Below are 18,462 nucleotides of genomic sequence, written 5' to 3' on the forward strand. Positions count from 1 at the left end.
TGGGTGGTGGACTGCGGGCATGGCTGCGCTGCGGCACGACTGCTCAGCCTCAGCCCGCGCCCATCATGGTGCCCTTGGCCGTCTGTCCCGCCAGCGGCCTGTGGAAGACCACCACACAGGAGCACCCGGGGCCGGTTTTGCACCAAAATGCAACGGTGGCGCAAGAGTTGTTCGCTGTCTGGTAGCGTTTTGTTGGTGTGCGCCCGCCAGCACCGTGCGATGGCACTGGATGAATGGCGTTGCAACACTGGCAATGGAGGAGTCAACTGCGCGATGGTGTCACAGCAAAACTGCGTCCTTTGAATGTTAGGGTACAAGGGTATCGCAGAGATTGGTAAGGTACCTGTTGGTCACTGAGAGCTAAGCACATGCAGAATAAGGAAGAGATGTTTGTCCTCAAGATCTTAACAGAAAATTACGTTTTAAGCCCTGTAGCAAAAGGCGGAACATGGGTTTTATTTCTCCTATAGCTCAAAGGGATCAAGGTGGCTTGGGATGGCCAGGAGGTCTTGTCTGCCATGGTCCTACAGAGAAGACAGTGAAGGACCTGGGTGCAAAGCTGTTCTCTTGGCCACTGGGGAGTCTACATATGCGGTGCCCCGCAGAGAACTCTTTGAATCCCATCTGCGTAGCTAATCCTGGCTATTCTGGTCCCAGTGTCTAATTAGGAGTGGCTGTAGGGGATGTCAGGGAGCAGCAACCTGCCGAGGGAGCACATTACATCTATAGCCTGCCTGTGGTTTTCAGGGCTCCAGGTAGTGCTACTGTGTAGTAACACTAGCCGCACGGGGAAAACAGGTGGAGAGCACACCACTTCCAAGCTGGTTTTGTTCAATTTCTCAGGGTCAGGTGCTGTCACCTGATCTTGTACAAGTTTGTGCCTCTATCATGCCCTTGCCTGAAACTCATACTAATGAATCCTGAGTGCTGGGTGACTCCGGGATTTGCATTTGGAATGGGAAGTGGAAATAAAATTTTCACTTAAATGCTTCCAGCTTTAAGAGTGTCAGACAAAGCTCTGAAGAGACAGGAGGTGCGCTATTTTCAGCCATGCTCCGGTGTGAGATCCATGGTGTGGGGGGGGGGGCCACAGAGGGTGAGATTGACATGACACGTGTGTAGGACAACTCTGGCCCCTTACCAAGAGCAGAATCAAATGTCTAATCATAGGCAGAGCAGCAGCTGAGAGTCCAGAAGAGCAGAGAAGGCTGGGCTTGACAGTCTCAACTCCCTTCTTGTGTGTGTGTGTGTGAACTTGAAGGAGAAAGTGAGCAGAGGGCCTTTTGGGGGACCGGAGAATTGTGGTGTGAATTGTGACGATGGGAGTAGAAGATACTGCCTGTTAAGAACTGGAGTCTGTTTTGAAGTTGGGAAGACAAAATATCCGAAGTGCAGAAATCATGGGAGCTGAAGAAGAAATGCTCATCACTCTGTCTGGAGGTGCCCCCTGGGGCTTCCGGCTGCAAGGGGGTTCAGAGCAGAAAAGACCCCTTCAAGTGTCAAAGGTAGGACCTCGAGATGTGAACTGTGAGGGCAGTTGTTCCGCTGAACTCGGATATCGCTACCGAGTTGGGCATCTTTCACTACTGTTAAGGAATGCAGGAACTCCTTGCTGTGGCAGCAGATCTTAAAAGGAAAACTTGGGTGGAATGGTCAAGCAGGGTGTGGGGTGGGATACAGGTCCTGAAATAGATGCCTTTGAGGTAGAGACAAGTGTCAGGTGAAGACCTGCTTCAGTGCAGGTCTGTACAGCTCAGACACTTTAGAACGTGTACAACTCTCCCCAGTTGTCAGCAGAGATATAACCGTAGTGACAGTGCAGGAAAAAGGGCTCAAATGTGGAAGCTTCAGTAGTTGTGTAAGACATCCAACTAAAGAAAAAATAATTTAAATCGAAGCAAAAAAAGCCATAGTTGTAATTCAATTCAACTGTCCCTAACACTTCGTTACTATATTCCAGCTTTCAAAATAGATGCACATTTCTTAGGGTCTCTTCTGTTGGTGAAACTTTCTCAGTTCTGCTGAAGTGAATATTTTTGATGCTCTAAACAGCAAATACTGGTTCCATTTTAAGCATTAAAGGCAAGCAGTTGTTTGGATGGGAGATGAAATAATAACAAAGGAATAAACATGAACCTTGGCTGCACTACTTTTGATAAACAGCTGTTACTGTTCTCTTTTCATAAAGACTACTGAGTAGCTTAAAAATTAGGAAAAAAAGTCGTCTGTTTATTAAGCTCATAGCAGCTGCATTAGCCTTGACACAATGATATCTTGGGATGTCTCACTGGAAGGCACCCAGCAGCAGGAATGAAAAAATGCTATGCCCAGCTCCTTCTTTTACCTTAAGTAGGCTCTCTCTGACAGAGAATTTTAAAGTTAAATGTTCTGTGTCATTTGGCTCACGCCAGGTCAAGGAGTGTTTGTCTGTAACTTCTGCCAAATGGTTTGGAATCCCGTAGCTTGGCCCTGAAGTGGATGTTTCTTACGTAGAGAAAGATGATGATTTTTCTCCAGGAAAACAACTACTGTGCACACTTGTAGAGCTTCAGGTGCCGAAGAGAAAGAATCAATATCCTTGAAACAGGTATCTGGCATCAGTGGTTGTTAGGAAAATGGGATTTTCAGTGGCCACATAAACTCTGTAGGGTCTAGGATTATTTTGACTCTTGTTTTTACCCCAATAGAGGAGAAACTGGGACTGAAGAGGGAGGAGATACTGTCTTACAAAGATTACTCAGGATTGAAGAGCAGCAAGAACTAGCCATTACCCAGGCTAAGTTGCACCCTAAGGTGAATGGAATATTGCTCAAGGATTAGTAGCACTTCCAGAAGGGTATTAACTGGAAGTAGTTCTCACCCAGAACCTGGGTGTCATACCTTAAGTCTAGCAATACAAATATATTTTACAATACTTGGATATTGCATAAAAAAGTAATTGTGGAAAATATTATTAATACAAATCCAGTTGAGGCTCAAAGTATACATCATTCTTTAAGCAGGACTTTGAATTTATCATTTGGGGCTATTATTGTCCAGAATTTAATGGCATCCAGGTGACATACATACTCACATCTTAAAGGCAATACCATTTAAACAGTCTCCAAAGAAAGGATTTACGGATCCTTACTGGGAGCCCAGTAAGATCATATCTGAATGTAAACTGCTTAGAAGAGAATAAACACCCAGGAGTCATGGAGTAACCTAATTGTCCTCCTCTTACCATGCAGAGAGTAGAAGTCTGAATCTCAGTTGTCGGTTCTTTGAGTTGAAAGATCAACTCTTCATTCTTCTGCAGTTAGGATTCTGCTACTGACACCAGCAGGATGGAGTCTGGGCCAAAATACTGCCTGCAAAGCATCTTCCAAAACTCTTAACGTCATTAGCACTGTCCGTTTGGCTATTTTAGGAGCCAAAGATGGGAATGGTCCCATCGCTAAAGAAGCCTGACCAGAGACTGTGGCCGTATGATATAGCATAGAGAAACAGGGCAGTATTGTGTGTTTCCCTATTGGTTTGTTAGAGCTGGGACTGAGGTGGATGAGCAATTCGCTCCGTTCGGCCTCCATCCAGGAGATCAGTGCCACTGGGCAGCACTGGGAAGCGTGGTCACAGGGAGGTGTCACTGAGATTGAGCCTGCCTAGCAGAGGTAAGCTCAAATATCAACACGATGTTCATTAGTACGATGAAGAATGTGTTGTGCATGTATGGAAAGACAGATTAGATAAATGAGAGGGTCTATTAGTAAGCTGATTGCTGTCAAAGAAAGGACTCTTGGGGAGAAAGCGAAGTGTTCATGAGACCAGGAAAACTTTGGCTTAGCAGAACAGAAATATTAGCGCTTTGGTTCTTTCAGCAAAACCTATTTGGACAGAATGGGGAAGGACAGAACAGGAACATGGATGAATCTGGACAAAACCTGGTAGGAGATACAGGCATGAATATCTGGTAGGTGCCAGATACTTGAGTGGATACAGCTGGTGTCTCAGGGAATTCCAGTGCTGTCATTTTAGGCAATTTCAACGTCTAGACTAGAAAAGTTATAGTAGTAACACTAAGGAAAGATGCTTACCCTTGGATGCCGAGTCAAATTGTTTCTATATACCTTTCTGGATGAAAAAGCGATAAAAAGCTAATTTGGGTCTAGTAAGTGGAAAGGAATCAAGTATAACAACTTATATATAAATGATATACATTGTAGTTATGTAGATAATTATTTGTGAACCGCTAGTGCTTTACTTGTCTCACTAAATCTTACATGGTTTCCAAATGAAGATTTGATAACATCAAGCAGCCAGGCGTTCCAAAGACTAAATGTTGCACAAAGTAGGATTTTGTGTTTGAGTTGCTCTTGTTGTATTACAAAGCCTTGCATAATTCATCATCTTACATGATCAATTTACACAGTTACAAGTCTTCTTGCCTTTCCTCTTTCTAAAGTTTACATCATCATCATCATCATCTTTTTATTGTTTCTCTATATGGAGATTATGATAAAATCAATCACTAATTGTTCTTGGTATCTTTTTTTTTCCTGAAAATTCTTCGGGTCTGCCGTATGCTTTCTTTTTTCTTTTTTTTTTCTTTTTTTTTTTTTTTGAGACAAGATGGTATTTAATGACATTAGAACATTTTCAGCATTATTCTCTATCCTCTTCATTGGTGCGCCTCTACTTGATTGTTCTGTCATAAGCTGTTCACAATGATGGCTTAAATTATTGGCTTTTTTCAAGTTGCAGCTAACTCCAAATGTACAGTGAGCATACACATTTTAAACCGTCCTTTCTAGTGCAAAGTATTCAACTGGCCGCAACTAAATAAAGTAAATGAACATGTTGGAAGTGGGGTGTGAACCCATTTTTCTACAGACTGAAAGGGTGCATAGCTGTAGTTTAAACCTTTTGACCAAGCAAGGGATCAATTCTAAACCTCAGTCTCGCCAACACAAAGGGGTAGAAAGGCAGCTGGATCTTCACATGCTGGATCCAGCTGCCACAGAGCTTCTGTGCCATCCGACTCCCTGTGGGTTATGGGTTCAGGGACACGCCTAGAGCAAGATGCTGGAATTATACACCTTGTGGACAGCCTCTTGGGCCACACATAACTAGCGTCGTGTTCAAGTAACCTTATGGAGCCAAACCAGCTCTGCCTGCCTCAGGATCAGGGAAACACACATTGCTTCTTCCAGCAGTGCCAGCGGATATTGAGGAAAAAGCTCAAATTTAAATAACATAAGCGAGACTGAAATGCTGGTATTAACGCCAACTGACTGTATGGTTCCAGGTCTGTAACTGCAAATGTCTATTATTTCTTTCGTCTTAAACTTGCCTACAAGAGCACATAGTGACTATTTTGTTCCACCCAAACAATCATTTGCAGTGTCTGGGTGCTAAAAATGTCATGTGTATATGAAGGATACCATACTGATGAGTATAAGAAAGGGGTACCATAACAATTCAGTCTCATAAAAACAGATACTGTAAGAGTGGAGGGTGAGACAAAAGAAGCAGCAAAAGAAAATTTATTAGTGTCTGGGGAGCCCTCAGTGAGAAAGAATGGATGATTTTTAAATTAGGGTTGTATTAAAATATCAACTCAGTAATGAGTAAGCTGAAAGAACAGCAGACATTGATATGCTCAGCAGGCAGATAGACAGCAGGATCAAACATGAACAGAGGACATGAATAATTCTGCAGAAATTAGGAAGGATCGGAATATGGAGAACTAGAGAAACAAATAAAGGGGAAAATAAAGAGTTAAAGAACCTAAAAAGGAGAGGAAAATCTCCGTTTTGTTCTTAGTTACAGCAACGTCCTTTTAAGTAAAATCAATCAAACTACTGTGCATTCGTATTTGGCTTATTGTGATTCCTAATGAATCTTATAACTCTTACCCAGTGAAGCAGATAAAGTATAGTGGGATTTTACACTACCCCTTACCAAAATAAAGCTGATATGGTGTAGCTCAGTTGCTGTGGTGCACATGGCACCACAACACAACAAATCCTTGGTCAGAAACAGTCATCAGGAAAGAAAGAAAACAAGCATAAAAGCAAGAAACAAAAAGTATCCATAGATGGCAAGATTTTTATTTTAGAAAGGCTGAAGGAAAAGTACATGGTCCTGATATGTACAGCATTCCTTGCAAGGAGAGGCTATAAATGATGAGAAGGTTCACCCGTTCACTGTTCTGAAAAGAGAGTAAGGGAGAACAATACCGTCAGGTTCCTGGAGGATTTCTTTGCAATAAGGATATGTGCATCAAATGCACTTGAAACTAAACAAAATGTAAAATAGCTAGTCTGAAAAAAGTCATAAGATAGGACATAAGCATTAAGCCCATAATCAGCCAAAGTAGAAACGTGACATGGAACTATATTAGGGAATGATTTTTATGAGATGAACAGGGCAGCTTTAAGATGGTGCAAGTGCATGCAAAGCTGCCTTTAGGGATCCTGCTACAAAACAAGATTTATTCCATGAGAGGGAAACCCAGTTACTTACTATACAAAGCAAGGAAGGCACTTGTACCTCCAGCATAGTCTGGTGCGCAAGTAATACTGAAGAAATAAGTGGAAACTGGAGGCTTTCCAGCTGGTACTGATAGTAGAGGAGAAAGACCTGGGCATATCAGTGCATCACAAGAGGATAATGAGCCAGCAAAATGATGCATCTCTGAAAAAAAGGCAAACGTAATGAGCCTCGGGTAGCCGTATCTAACTGAAATAGGAAGGCATTGATGTTACTGTCTAATGCACAAGTGGGAATTCACTGGAAATACCATCACAACTATGGAGCCAGCCACTTTCAAGAAAAATGAATTTAAGGTAGAGCAGCTATAGAAAAGGAGAGGAGGAGAGAAGGCTTCCTTCATCTAGCAAAAGGTTGAAAGATACAATTGCTGTCTACAAATAGATGTTGGGCAAATACCAGCAGCACTGCTCAAATATAGGACAGCATGTCACCGATGAAATGTGCACAAAAACGACTAACCAGGGAGGTTCAGCAACAACTTTCCAATCCAGAAAAAGAACTGAAAACCTTTTGCAATCAGTTTATGAACTGGAGTAAAAAATATGGCATCTGAAACAATGGGGGATCGGCCGTCATAACTCAAGAGGCTCCTTTCAGTTCCCTGTTCTGTACAAATACTGTGCAGCAATGGAGTGAATTGTTCGGGGAAGCAGTGACACAAGATTGGATAGCTTCTAAAACCAAGAATTGTTTTGTCATTTAAGAGCAGTTCATCGCAACCTCCTTTTTATCTCTTTCTCACATATCCCCACTTTCTCCTGTATGTTTCTCTGCTGACAATTCACTGTTTCTACTGTCTCCTCTGCCAGATATCCTTGCTGCCTGTATGCTGTGCCGCTGGTCCCCCTGACCCACGGCCTGGCTGCTCTGTCCCGTTCACCTTTGCTCGTGTGACATTATTCCTGCTGGAGGTGCCACCTCTAACCCAAACAGGTCTGATGGCTTCCAGATTTGCAAGCACCTTCTCTTCCTCTCCCCCTTTCAGTGGGCAGGCTGTTCTTTATCTGTTTTCACAAACGTTTACTGTCACACCTAAAAAAGCACTGCTGGCAGCCTAGTCTATAGCAGTCACTAATGCTGGTGTTGGAGGGCCGAATGTATCTGCCAGCACTGTGGAAGGAGTGCCTCAAGCAGCTTTGGGAGTGCTCCTGGACGTGTTTTATGGCCTGTCGGCACTTAGGCAGGTGCCACCCTTGGCTGCCAGTGAGGGAGCGCAGGCTGTGGCGCTGGTGGAACTTTCCAAGGAGCAGCTGGGCCCGACAGTCACTGCGTGCTGGGAGAATGTGGCGGGCTCCAGGGCTGCTGTCCGGCCGAGAAGCTGCAAGCTCTGCACAGTGCTGGGACAGCAGTGAGCAAGGTGCAGAGCTTGGAAGGGGAGCTCTGCCCTTCCTTCCCAGCAGAGATGGGGGGATAGGATCTCCAGGACAATGATAAGAAGGTGTCCTAAACAGAAAACCATATTATCACGGTTGCAAATCACCATTGCTGACTGTATCAGCTAATGATCTGGTTCACAATTCCTTGTGCGTCACCGGGGCTTGGAGCTACCCGCAAGCGAAGTAGCCTTACACAGGAACTCCCTCCCGAAACAAGTACAGAGAGCAGACTGTGTGGATGGACTGGATCGGTGGTTGTGCCATTCCCTCTATTAGAATCTTGATTTATACTCTGTGTTTACTCTCAGGTAATCTTTAACCATTTGTTAAACTATTCCTTTCTCACTGCCCAAGCCACTTCACTCTGTGTTTATTCTTTTTTTCGCTTCCTACCTTCCCTCCAAAAGACATGAGGCAATCATGCCTATGACAAAGTGTGATGTCAGCTCCTGGTCTTTCACACGTTACTGTCCTGGATGGTTCCTCCTCGGCTGTGTGATCACAGCTGTGCTGCCCCATGCTTTTTGCTTCCACAAGTTGTGTAAGACTTCTGTTTGAAGGACACTGCTAGAAAAGCTTTCCCTCTCCTCCTTGCAGAGGTGAAGAGTCTGGGCAGTTTTGTGTTTACATCCTATTTGCCCATTAGCAGGCAGGCATCCTGGAAGAATCTCTTGACAGATGACTATCAGCAGTTGTGGTGAAACCACACAAGCTACATCTATACCTGGTGCATTAAATGTACCTGGGACCGCTCTCTGGCACTGATGCCAGCTGCTACAGAGTGGAACGAAGCCCAGCAATTAACCTTTTCTATTCTCCCAAACAAGATGGCCACATGCAAGCTGCCCACAGGCAGTGGCTCTGGGAATAGCCTGTTCTAGCTCCGAAACTGTGCCTGGGAATTTTCTGGAGAGCATTAGCTGGCCTGAGCCAAAGACGTGCGAAAGATCATTTCAACAGCTTAATGCTACAGGCAGTTGCAGTCCAGAGCCCAGGTTCATTTGCTGGCATTATCCAACCTGCTGCTTGCTACTTGCTAGAACTACTGAATACATCTATGAAGGCTGAGCCTGTTTTTTCCTGTACGTTCATATCTACATGATGCCTAGAAAGATGCTGCAAGGCACAGGAAGGTCTCTGTACCAAAGTTCCCCTGGAATCCTTCAGGTGGATGGGGTACTTGTCTAATCCATACCTGTGGCTGATCCTACCTTGCTGCTGCAGAACAGTGGTGCTTATCCTCCTCAGACCATTGCTGAGAGGCACTCTTAATGAGTGCTGTGTTTTGGTACAGTAACCCACACTTGCAAATATCACGAATGCTGTGTACAATAACTTTTTGCAAACATAATTTTTTTTTGTCTTGGATCATATCCTCATTCTATCGAAATAATAGTAGGTATGTCTTCTTCTAGTTTGCCCTCTCTCAGCATAAATACTGTGGAGGCATATAATACTTAAGGCTGCTGCTGTTCAACAATTGGTAGCAGCTGAAAAGAGTCCTCTGTTCTGGGTAAGGGTTTTGTTCAGAGCTTGCATATCCTCGCTGCTCTTTAGAGCACAGTACCAGCATGTAGTGCTAAGGTTGAGAACACCTTGTTCTGGAGGACTGAAGCCACGTCTCTGGATGACTCTGCCCTGTGATCAAGGCTCTCTCACTCCTTCTGTCCCAGTACAGTGCCTGTCCCTGTAAAGAGACATTTTGGTGGCTGGATTTGCTTATGAGATCTAAGTAAGTCCCTTAGATTTTGACCCTAAAATCTTTTGTGTCAAAAGGAACAAGGCTGAGCCTCTATAAAAGGACCTACATGGGACATGTATAAGCATGTTTCTTCTGAATGCTCAATTCCTTTTGTCCCAGCAGCTAGATGTGGGCACTGGGACTCTTGCTTTTTGACAAACATATCTGTTCCTTCTGAATCCTTGCTTCATATTAAAAAACCTTGATATCCTGCTGTTTACTGTGTTGAGAGTAAAATGCTTCTCAAGTACTTTTAGTATCTATTCCAGTACATGTGGCGTTACTCCTTGTCATTGGCGTTACACTTCACTTTTCAGCTAATCTCCCATCAAGTAACAAAAGGCCATGGAGATAAAGCCTCTTTTTACCTACCTGCAGCCAACTCTGGCAAGATACTTGCTCCCAGCAACGATCCCTGTGCTAAACTTTTTGCTTAGGCAAAGAAGGTGGATTGTTTGTGGTTGTTTTTCTTCCCCCACCCCTCCTTGTACCCCTTGTATTATCATGACAAAATGCTCTTTTTAAGGCACTTGGTTTCAACAGAGAGAGAAAACTAACAAACCCTGATTGCTTGCATTTGTTTTTTATCACCTTGTACCCCCTGGTACAAATCAGAATTAAGTCTAGAGTACCGAAGAAGTTGTTCTCTCTTTCCACACTGGGATAGCAATATCCTCCTCATCAGTACACTCTAGACAGTAACATATTACAGTAGTCTTGTATGCACTTAATCGATTGGCCAGCACCAGCATCCTCTGCCACTACCAAGTTTCATCTCTAAAGCCCTTGCCCAGAAGCCACCCAAGTCTGTCCTGCTACTCGATACCTTCTTTCACCACCCTCCCTTGCTGTGTTCATCCCAGAAAGTGTGTGTTCTCTCCCTTCTTTCTCTATATAAAGACTCCCTAATTAAGCTTCACTGTGGATGACCTGTGAAGTAGGCCTGCAGAGACACTGGACCTACTTTACCAAGAGGCAAGTCATCCAGTGTCACCTCTTAAACAGGAATACGGTGTTTGGTCAGGAAGTTATTGGAACTAAAGAGAGAAGTGTAATTGTAATGGTTACTGTAATTATAATGGATTAGAGTAAATATTCTCCTGTAAAATAGCTTCCAATAAAAATATGGCATTGCCATGACGATGTAATGTTATTCACATACTTAATAGAAGGCATAGGAAAAGTATCTTAATGGGTCTCTGTGTTTAGGTGGGCAGATGAGACAAAGAAATCTAAGAGCCAGAGCAAAAGACTGTTGAAAAACTTCCTGATTTCCAGGCTCCTGTCATTTATGGCTCAGTCTGAGTGTTTTCTCCAAGGTCACAGAAAAAATCATCCAGGTCTCCTGAATCCCACTCTAGTGCTTTAGCCACAGGGGTATCTTTCCTTGCACAAGTAAAGATTAGGCCCTGGCCTTGGAGGAAAAACAAACTGTTCCAGTAACCAAAATGATGTCAACATTGATGTTCAGAGAGAAGAAGAGATGGAGGATGTTTGTTTCTGCTCTTGCATCTAGCAACTACTGCATTTGTGGTTCCGCTGAGCAGAAAGTTCTGGGAGGAGCCGACCCAAATGCTGGTTGGCTCCTGCCTGAATTCATTCCCTTTTGGTAATGCTTTATACTGCTTTATACTACAATAAGGCAGTTCTTACCTCTCCATGGGAACCCTGTGACAGGCCTACATTTCACATAAGGCTGGGAATGAAATTTAAACACTGCCAGGTTGCCATGGAGTGTTGGACCCCATGGCATTGTAGCTGCTGAGGGAAGGGGGGCAGCTGTGTGATGAGAGGTGCAATCAGAGTGGAAGGGACATTGCATGGGAAGATGAATTGTATTCAATATACAACTCTGACTTGGCCTGAGTTTGCTAGGTTGCTGCTGGAAAGATTTTAAGAGATTAGGGGAAGACTGATAATGTAATTTGTCTTCCTACCTTACAGACTGAGCTCTCCCGATGAGAGGAGGTGGGAGGTGCCTTGGGGAGGCAAGGGGGAAAATGGCATGAACCTATTACAGCTTATTCCTGAAAGGCACTGCAAACCACTTCTGATTACCCACAGTGTATTTCCTTTCTTAAGAAGAAGCGGTGCTGGCCAGCATGGAGGGTGGTTGCAAAGTTTCAAGACAGGTTCCCTGGGCTGTACTCAGGCAAGATGTGAAGCCACTGAGTTACTATCAGGATTACTCTATTCTTAGCATCCCAGTGTGTGTTCACCCCCCACATATCACTATCTAAATATAGTCCCTACTAAAGGACAGATGCTGCCAAGTTGCATCTGACCCCCTCCTCTCTTGCATTCTGTTCCCAAAAGCTAGGCCGAATTCCCCGAGACACGTCCAATAATCAGCATGTCCTTTTGTCTCCCCAGGGCTGTACAAGGAAACCTCTGTTAAAGCCTGATCCTAGCTCTGGCCTTCCTGGCCTCTCCTAGCACTGGCCTTCCCTTCAACACCTTTTCTTCTTCCTTTCCTCCTCATTTGTTGCCTTCACCCTTTTCCTTTTTTCCCCTCAGCTGCTTCTGTCCTTTCCTTCCTGTCTGATTCAATATGATCAATGAGAGGAAGAGGGCAAAGTAATGAAAGAAAACATGCACATGTATGTGCACGTACCTAGGTGCGGCAGATACCCAAACCTCTCTGACAAGAGCTCTCTTGTCACAACAGAAGTCCTGCAGAGAGGCCAGTGAGGTGGAAAATCTTCTGAGTAAATGTGTTTCATTAATTTATAGTTCCAGTTTTCCACACTGCTTTTTATTTCCAGTAGCATAAATCAGTAGGGCCCTGAAATTGGGATTCCCTAAACCCAGCTGAAATCTAAGCAGGACTTTCCTCCATGTGAGCCAAGGTGTGCCATGGGGGAGCGTGGAGTGCCACTGAGGCACGGAGTGGTAAGTGTAACAGGCAGGCAGTTATAAGAGGCTCAGAGAATTTGTGAGGTTCCCCCCCCCAACAAGGAGAGGTCAATTCTCGCAGTATGTGCTAGGAGGTCGGACAGCGCAATCCCCCAGGGCCAGGTCTGGGGCTACCCCTGACCACTTGTCAGAGTCCCTCAGTGCTGCCTCTCACTCGCACAAGAAAGCTCTCCAGGGATCTGCTACAGGAAGCAGAGAGGATATATCTTTGAAATGCCGCTTTTCCCATCCTTTCCTATCTCTTCAGAACAGCTGCTGGGTGACACCTTCCATCCTGTCTGCAGCCTAAGCAGAAGCTCCCTGTTAGTGACGCTTCATGTGGCTCACTGGGTGCCCAGGAGAGGGCATCTTTTGGACATGGGGAGCAAGTGGCTGAGCCTGAGGGCAGCCTGACCTTCAGGGTGGGCAGCGAGCCTGGCCTTTAGACTGGGCAGCCACCCTGGCCTGGGGCCTCAAAGGCCCAGTGCTGCCCTCGCTGTGAGCGAGACATGCAGTCTATGGGTTGTCATGAAAGGTCTCCACAGCACCGTGCTGGCAGTCATACAAAAACTGGCAGGCTCATGCTGGTCTCTGTCCAGAGGCTCTCCAGCCTCTGGCACACTGCACCCTGCGGACATGGTTGTGGATTAAGTCCTGTCCTTTCTGTATGATGTGCTTTCTTCCTTCTATCCCTGCACAATCCTCTTCTGCCTTTAACCCCTTTTCTTTCCTCCCTGGCAAATGCAGTGGGGTAGGGGTTTATCATTAAAATGAAGCTGTGAATAGTTTGTTTCCCTCCACCCCTGGGAAGCAGATTCATAAACTTCCAGGGAGGGGTTTATAAACCTGTGGGAGATTGACAGCCAGGAACATTTACATGCTATTTTCAGACTCTGGTCCTGTTTTCCCAAGGAGGAATGGAGACAGGGAGAAGTCCCCTCCTGGATTGTAGAGCTAGTTTGCAGGCTCCCACAACAGCACTGAAGTAACTACAGTTGCTTTAGTGCGTGGGCCTTCCGCCACCCTGGTAAAATCTGAGCGCAGACCAAGCCAGAGCCAGCATCTTTACTAACCACAAAAGAAATGCATCGCCTGCTCACGTTGCTTAGCCCGTGTGGGGCAGGTTGCGTCCCACCAGCCTACTCTGATCTAAAGGTGCCTGAAGCAGCAGCAGGCAGTGTTGTGAGTGCAGCCTGACCTTCCCTGCCTGGGAATCCCAAACACTTGCCTGCAAAGTCCTGCAGTACTGTGGGACCAGAGGATTTTGGGAAGCTTACTGGCTCTGCTCTGGGTGGTCACCAGCCCACATCCAGTTGGTTTCAGTGAGCATGGAGGAGTACGATGGGATGCGAGGAATGCTCTGAGCACCTGCTGACAGCCTTTAACCCCCAGTCCCCTCGCTCCATAATTGGGAGAGATACTCAGCAAGTGTGTTCCCATCCAGTGCTGAGCACCAAGCACTTGGCCATGGAGCAGCAGTTGGCCTTTTGGGGAATACGAGAAGGAGACCCTCCTTCTAACCTCTCTGCCACTTCCGAACTCTCTGCATTAGCTGCTGTGTCGGTAGGCAGCACTGGAAAATGTATCTGCTATCTCTTCTCATTTAACACCTGCACCTTGAGGGAGTATCAAGAAGCAGCATTTATACTGTAACAGCAGAAAAGTGGTTCTTCAGCAGTAGTTCATTACAGACCCACACGTTCTCATTCCAGGCTTATATTAACAAGGAGGGAGATAAAAGACTAAGATGACAGAGGCTGATGGATGTGGCAGCTGGGATGAGCCAGTCCCTATTTTAAGCATGCAGGCAAAATTTGGGGTCAAGCTGGAGAGGCTACAGAGTGATAAAGTGCCAGTGAACGCACAAACAACTCAGAGCATAGCCCTCCTCTTTCCATCTTCTTCCCCAACACCTCTCAGTCCTGCTGACAGGCTGACCTGGGAGGAGTGCTGCTCTTGCCTGCTCAACACAAGCCAGCAGGGCTGAGCCCTGGGCGTGCATACACCCCATGGGTGCAGAGGGCCTGGGCCCTGACACCAGCCAGCCGTACCACTGGACCTCCTCAGGGCTCCAGCTTTCTCCTTTCCTGCTCCCCTCCTGCCCCTGCAAGAACAATGACAGGGCAGCAATCCTCTCACATCCACTTCTCTTTCCCGGGGCTGCTATGGGAGTGCGGGTAAAGTTGCTTGTGCGATTTGATAGCTGAGTCTGGTTGCTCGAGCAGCAAGGCTACAAGATATGGGAGAAGGTGCCCTGCTGTGATTACCTCTCTGCAGGGATCTGCCACAGTTCGTTCACTGCACCCTCTGTTAAACAGCTCTGCACTGATTTGTCTCTCACTTAACTGCAAGATCTGAAGAAATATTCTAGAAGCATCTACAAATCCAGCGTATTGCTACCTTGGACCTGATTTGCCCTGACCCAGTGTTTTTGCCCAGCTATTCTTTTATGTGCAAAATGAGTGCATTATGGGTGCCAAGCTGTCCTACAAGACTATCCCATTGCTTGCCTATATGGGAGAGGTCTGTGGTTTTGGGCTAAAAGTGGGCATTTGGTTTACTTGCTTGCCCTAAGAGAAAGGCTAGGCTGGGTTGGGGGTTTCAGTAAGAAGTTTAACTGATGGATGATGGAACAAAAGGGAGAGGAAACACTTGGTGTAAGATGATCCAGGAACTAGCCTGGAACTAGAGACCCAGACTCCATTCTCAGCTACAGCAATGCATTATCTTGCACAGCTCCTGTTAAGGCTAAAGATTTACTCCGAGTTTACACTTGTGTAACAGGACACCATATGGCCTGATGCAGATGTCCAGAAATATATTGGCCAAAGCCAATAGAGCAGGAATGCTTGACAGCAGGAAGTGCCTCGGAGCCACCATCTCTTCCCAATGTCAGCCTCCCCGAGGATGGTACCTGCAGGGGCTCTGTGTGAGCGTCAGGGATCATACCAAGGAAGTACAGTAGGGGCGTACAGAAGGACACACAGCCATGTACAAGGATAGTCTGGAAAGAGTTCCTGTTCCCTTTCTGAAACACAGACTCCCTAAGCAACTTAGGAGATAGGGAACTAGAGGAGAAGAGCATGTAGGTGCTCTTGAGTCTTTCATCTGCACTGAAGGACTCGAATTAGGTTGGTCATCAGGTCAGGTCTATGCTCAGCAGAGTGACTCTTGGAATTAACAGGAATTAATGGGGTGCGGTCGTCCACCCTGGCAGCACAGTAGTCATAGGCCTTATTTTATTCTGTCAGAAATGGAGCAATAGAAGGGCCAGCAGGAGACAAGCAACTGAGCTAAATAGCTGCTGTTCTTCCCTTCATCCCTATCCTCTCTATTCTGCTTTTCCAGATCCGAAAGAGAAGCAAAGCGTGCCGTGGAGGCCTGTGGGAAAATGATGTGCTAGTATCTATCAACGGGAAGTCATGTGCTGGCCTCTCCCATGCTACTGCCATGCAGATCATTGACTCCTCCAACGGCACGCTCAACATCTGCGTGAAAAGGTAACCTGCTCCCAAGCACCGGTGCTGCGACAGTACAGGCAGCAGGGCAGCTTCATCCAGTGTAGCAGCTATCCACACCTAGCAGAAAGAAGGCAGGCAGGAAGCCTTTGGTTTCTCCATACTGCAAGGTATACTAGGACTTCCCCATGGCTGACATGTGGCCATCCAAAAGTTTTGCACTGTCTCTGTGCTGCTTTCCAGAGTGCCTGGCCCTGAACTGACCCCAGACCTCCCTGCCCCTGCCCCTCAGGCTGGAGGGAAGTGTTTGCAGTGTGAGGGCCACATTGCAAAGAATGAGCAATTTAGACTCCAAGCAAGCAGATGCCATAGGGCAGTTCATCTCAGCAATTAACAGAGACTCCAGTTCATTCCGGCTAAATAACTGTTCTGTAGAAATGGATTTGACTACACATTGGATAATTGAGCCAAGGCAGGATTACCCGAATATTCACTACAGCAGGCCATTGCAGTCCGATAGGGTGTGAACTGACTTCCACAGAGGTGTGTAGCTGAGTGCCTTTTTGCAGGAAGAAATATCTCTAGCAAAGTCTCTAGTCCAGCAGAATACTGGAGACCAGGCTCAAATTTAAGCACAAAAATGGTCCCAGTAACATCCCTGGTTCTACCTGTGCTAAAGCTAACCCAGTGCCTCAATGCATGCTGGATGAGGCCCAAGCTGTAAATGAATCATATAAAGACAGAGGCAGCAAAGCTGTGTCCCAGCTAGTCCACACTACTCCCAAAACAGAAGTCACCCTCAGGAAATAAGGCCCTGGTGAAGGGAGCTGGGAGATGTGATTTTTACAGCCCTGAAAAGACAGAGCACTGTGAGCAGTGGGGAGGGAGAGCCACGCTGGTTGCTGTAAAGTAGGGGCAGAGGTGGGCAGTGCTCAGAGGAGGAAAGCCTGAGCATGTAGGATCTCCCCCTTGGCTTCAGGGAAAGCGCCGGTGCCTTCTGATGTGCTCACCCCATACCCTAGCTGTGATTAAGAGGGATGAGTGAGCCCTGCACAAGGTGTCCAGAATAGCTCCCGGTCCCTTGCCAAGGCCTTATCTCACCCCATTGGAGCCTATCTGCAGCCAACAGGTGCCTGGGCAAATTCCAATGGGCCAATATCAGCACACTTTGAATTAGCAAAATGACAAAGGCAGGCTTCTCGCAGCCCTCTGGGTGCCAACATCAGATGGTTTGGAAATAACGTAACCAGTTGGCTTCATCTTGGGGTAGTGGAGAAGTCATCAAATACTGCTTTCTGATCACATCTCTATTCCCACTTCATATTTATGTTCCCAGAGAAAACACCAATCAGTCCTGTTCAGAAAGGAGAGGTAGCTGGATGGCTCTCGAGTATGCAAGGTCATATGTGTATGTCTGTCAGTGTGAGATCTATGCGAAGAGAGAGAGAGAAAGATGGGGAGGGAGAGTGATTGTGACCTGACAGTGCAGAACAAGATAAACTGGCTTACAAGCAGTAATGCTTTTCAGTTATCTGGTTGAGTATTTAAAGAAGAGGAAGGACTGCTCTGTTTTGCTTGGGGAGCTTTGAGTTTGCTCCCCAGTGAGAGTTCGCAACAGAAAATATTATTAAAAAATAAACTGTCAGAGAAATTGCCCCACCCTTAGCTTCCACAAAGGTTTGCATTTGACACGAGTATAAATTTTTCACAGTTCAGAATTGGGATCCAAGTCATGAATTCCACAGCTTTACAGAGGCAATGCTGTCTGCCTGGCTTCCCAGTATGCATGCTCAAAAGGCAAATACTTAGGGCTCCTTTATAACTCTAGTGACTCTGGCAAGGGAAGGAAGAAGTTCCCTGCCCCATCTGTGTGGTCTGGAGTCAAACTGCTGTTGAAATCCAGACTCACTCTTGAGGAGAGGGAGGGCAGAGCTGGCTCTTTTCCCATCAGCGTAGCCAGTTCTCCCTCCCTCTGGCAGTCAGCAATCGGCCTCACTGCCCCGGTCTGCCCTGCCCCTACTTTAGTCATCCTTCCAGCTGACTTACAGGCTAGAAGTTGCTATGTCTAAGCCAAAGGCAAATGCCACCATGGATTGGGCTGGCTGGCATGACTGCAGTACGGTCGTCAAAACCCAGGCACTGGTAGCTTGCTTGCGAAGCAGTCCCACAGCGAGCAGGCCACACACAACAGGGTGGACTCCTACCACAGGATAGCAGAGTCCTACCCCAAAAAAACACTTGGGCCTTTTTCTCTTAAGTATTTGCTATTTACTCCCACATAGAGGTCAGGGCAAACAAACAGCACCGACTTCTTTGTTTGGAGCCCACTCTGAACTAAAGCAGTTTGGGGAATGCCGGGATCTGCAGAGCTGGCACAGCTCCATGGTGCAGTCCCAGCTGCAGGAGCAGCTGGAGTGCAGTGTGGTGGCTCAGGTGCCTCCCTCCCCGCCACCCCCCA

At 46.3% G+C, this 18,462-nt stretch overlaps 1 protein-coding gene across 1 annotated transcript in view; it reads left to right on the forward strand.

Annotated features, from left to right (window-relative positions):
- The first annotated feature begins 1,178 nt into the window (after positions 1–1,178).
- Positions 1,179–18,462, forward strand: part of SYNPO2L (synaptopodin 2 like) — a 40,886-nt gene continuing 23,602 nt past the window's right edge. The window contains exons 1-2 of the mRNA XM_009277660.1: positions 1,179–1,505; positions 15,895–16,046. Of these exons, the coding sequence (XP_009275935.1) occupies positions 1,401–1,505; positions 15,895–16,046 (257 nt within the window). The 5' untranslated portion in view covers positions 1,179–1,400. The remainder of the gene's footprint in view (positions 1,506–15,894; positions 16,047–18,462) is intronic.

This window comes from Aptenodytes forsteri, unplaced genomic scaffold (assembly GCF_000699145.1).
Source record: "Aptenodytes forsteri isolate BGI_AS27 unplaced genomic scaffold, ASM69914v1 Scaffold15, whole genome shotgun sequence".
NCBI classification, from domain to species: domain Eukaryota; kingdom Metazoa; phylum Chordata; class Aves; order Sphenisciformes; family Spheniscidae; genus Aptenodytes; species Aptenodytes forsteri.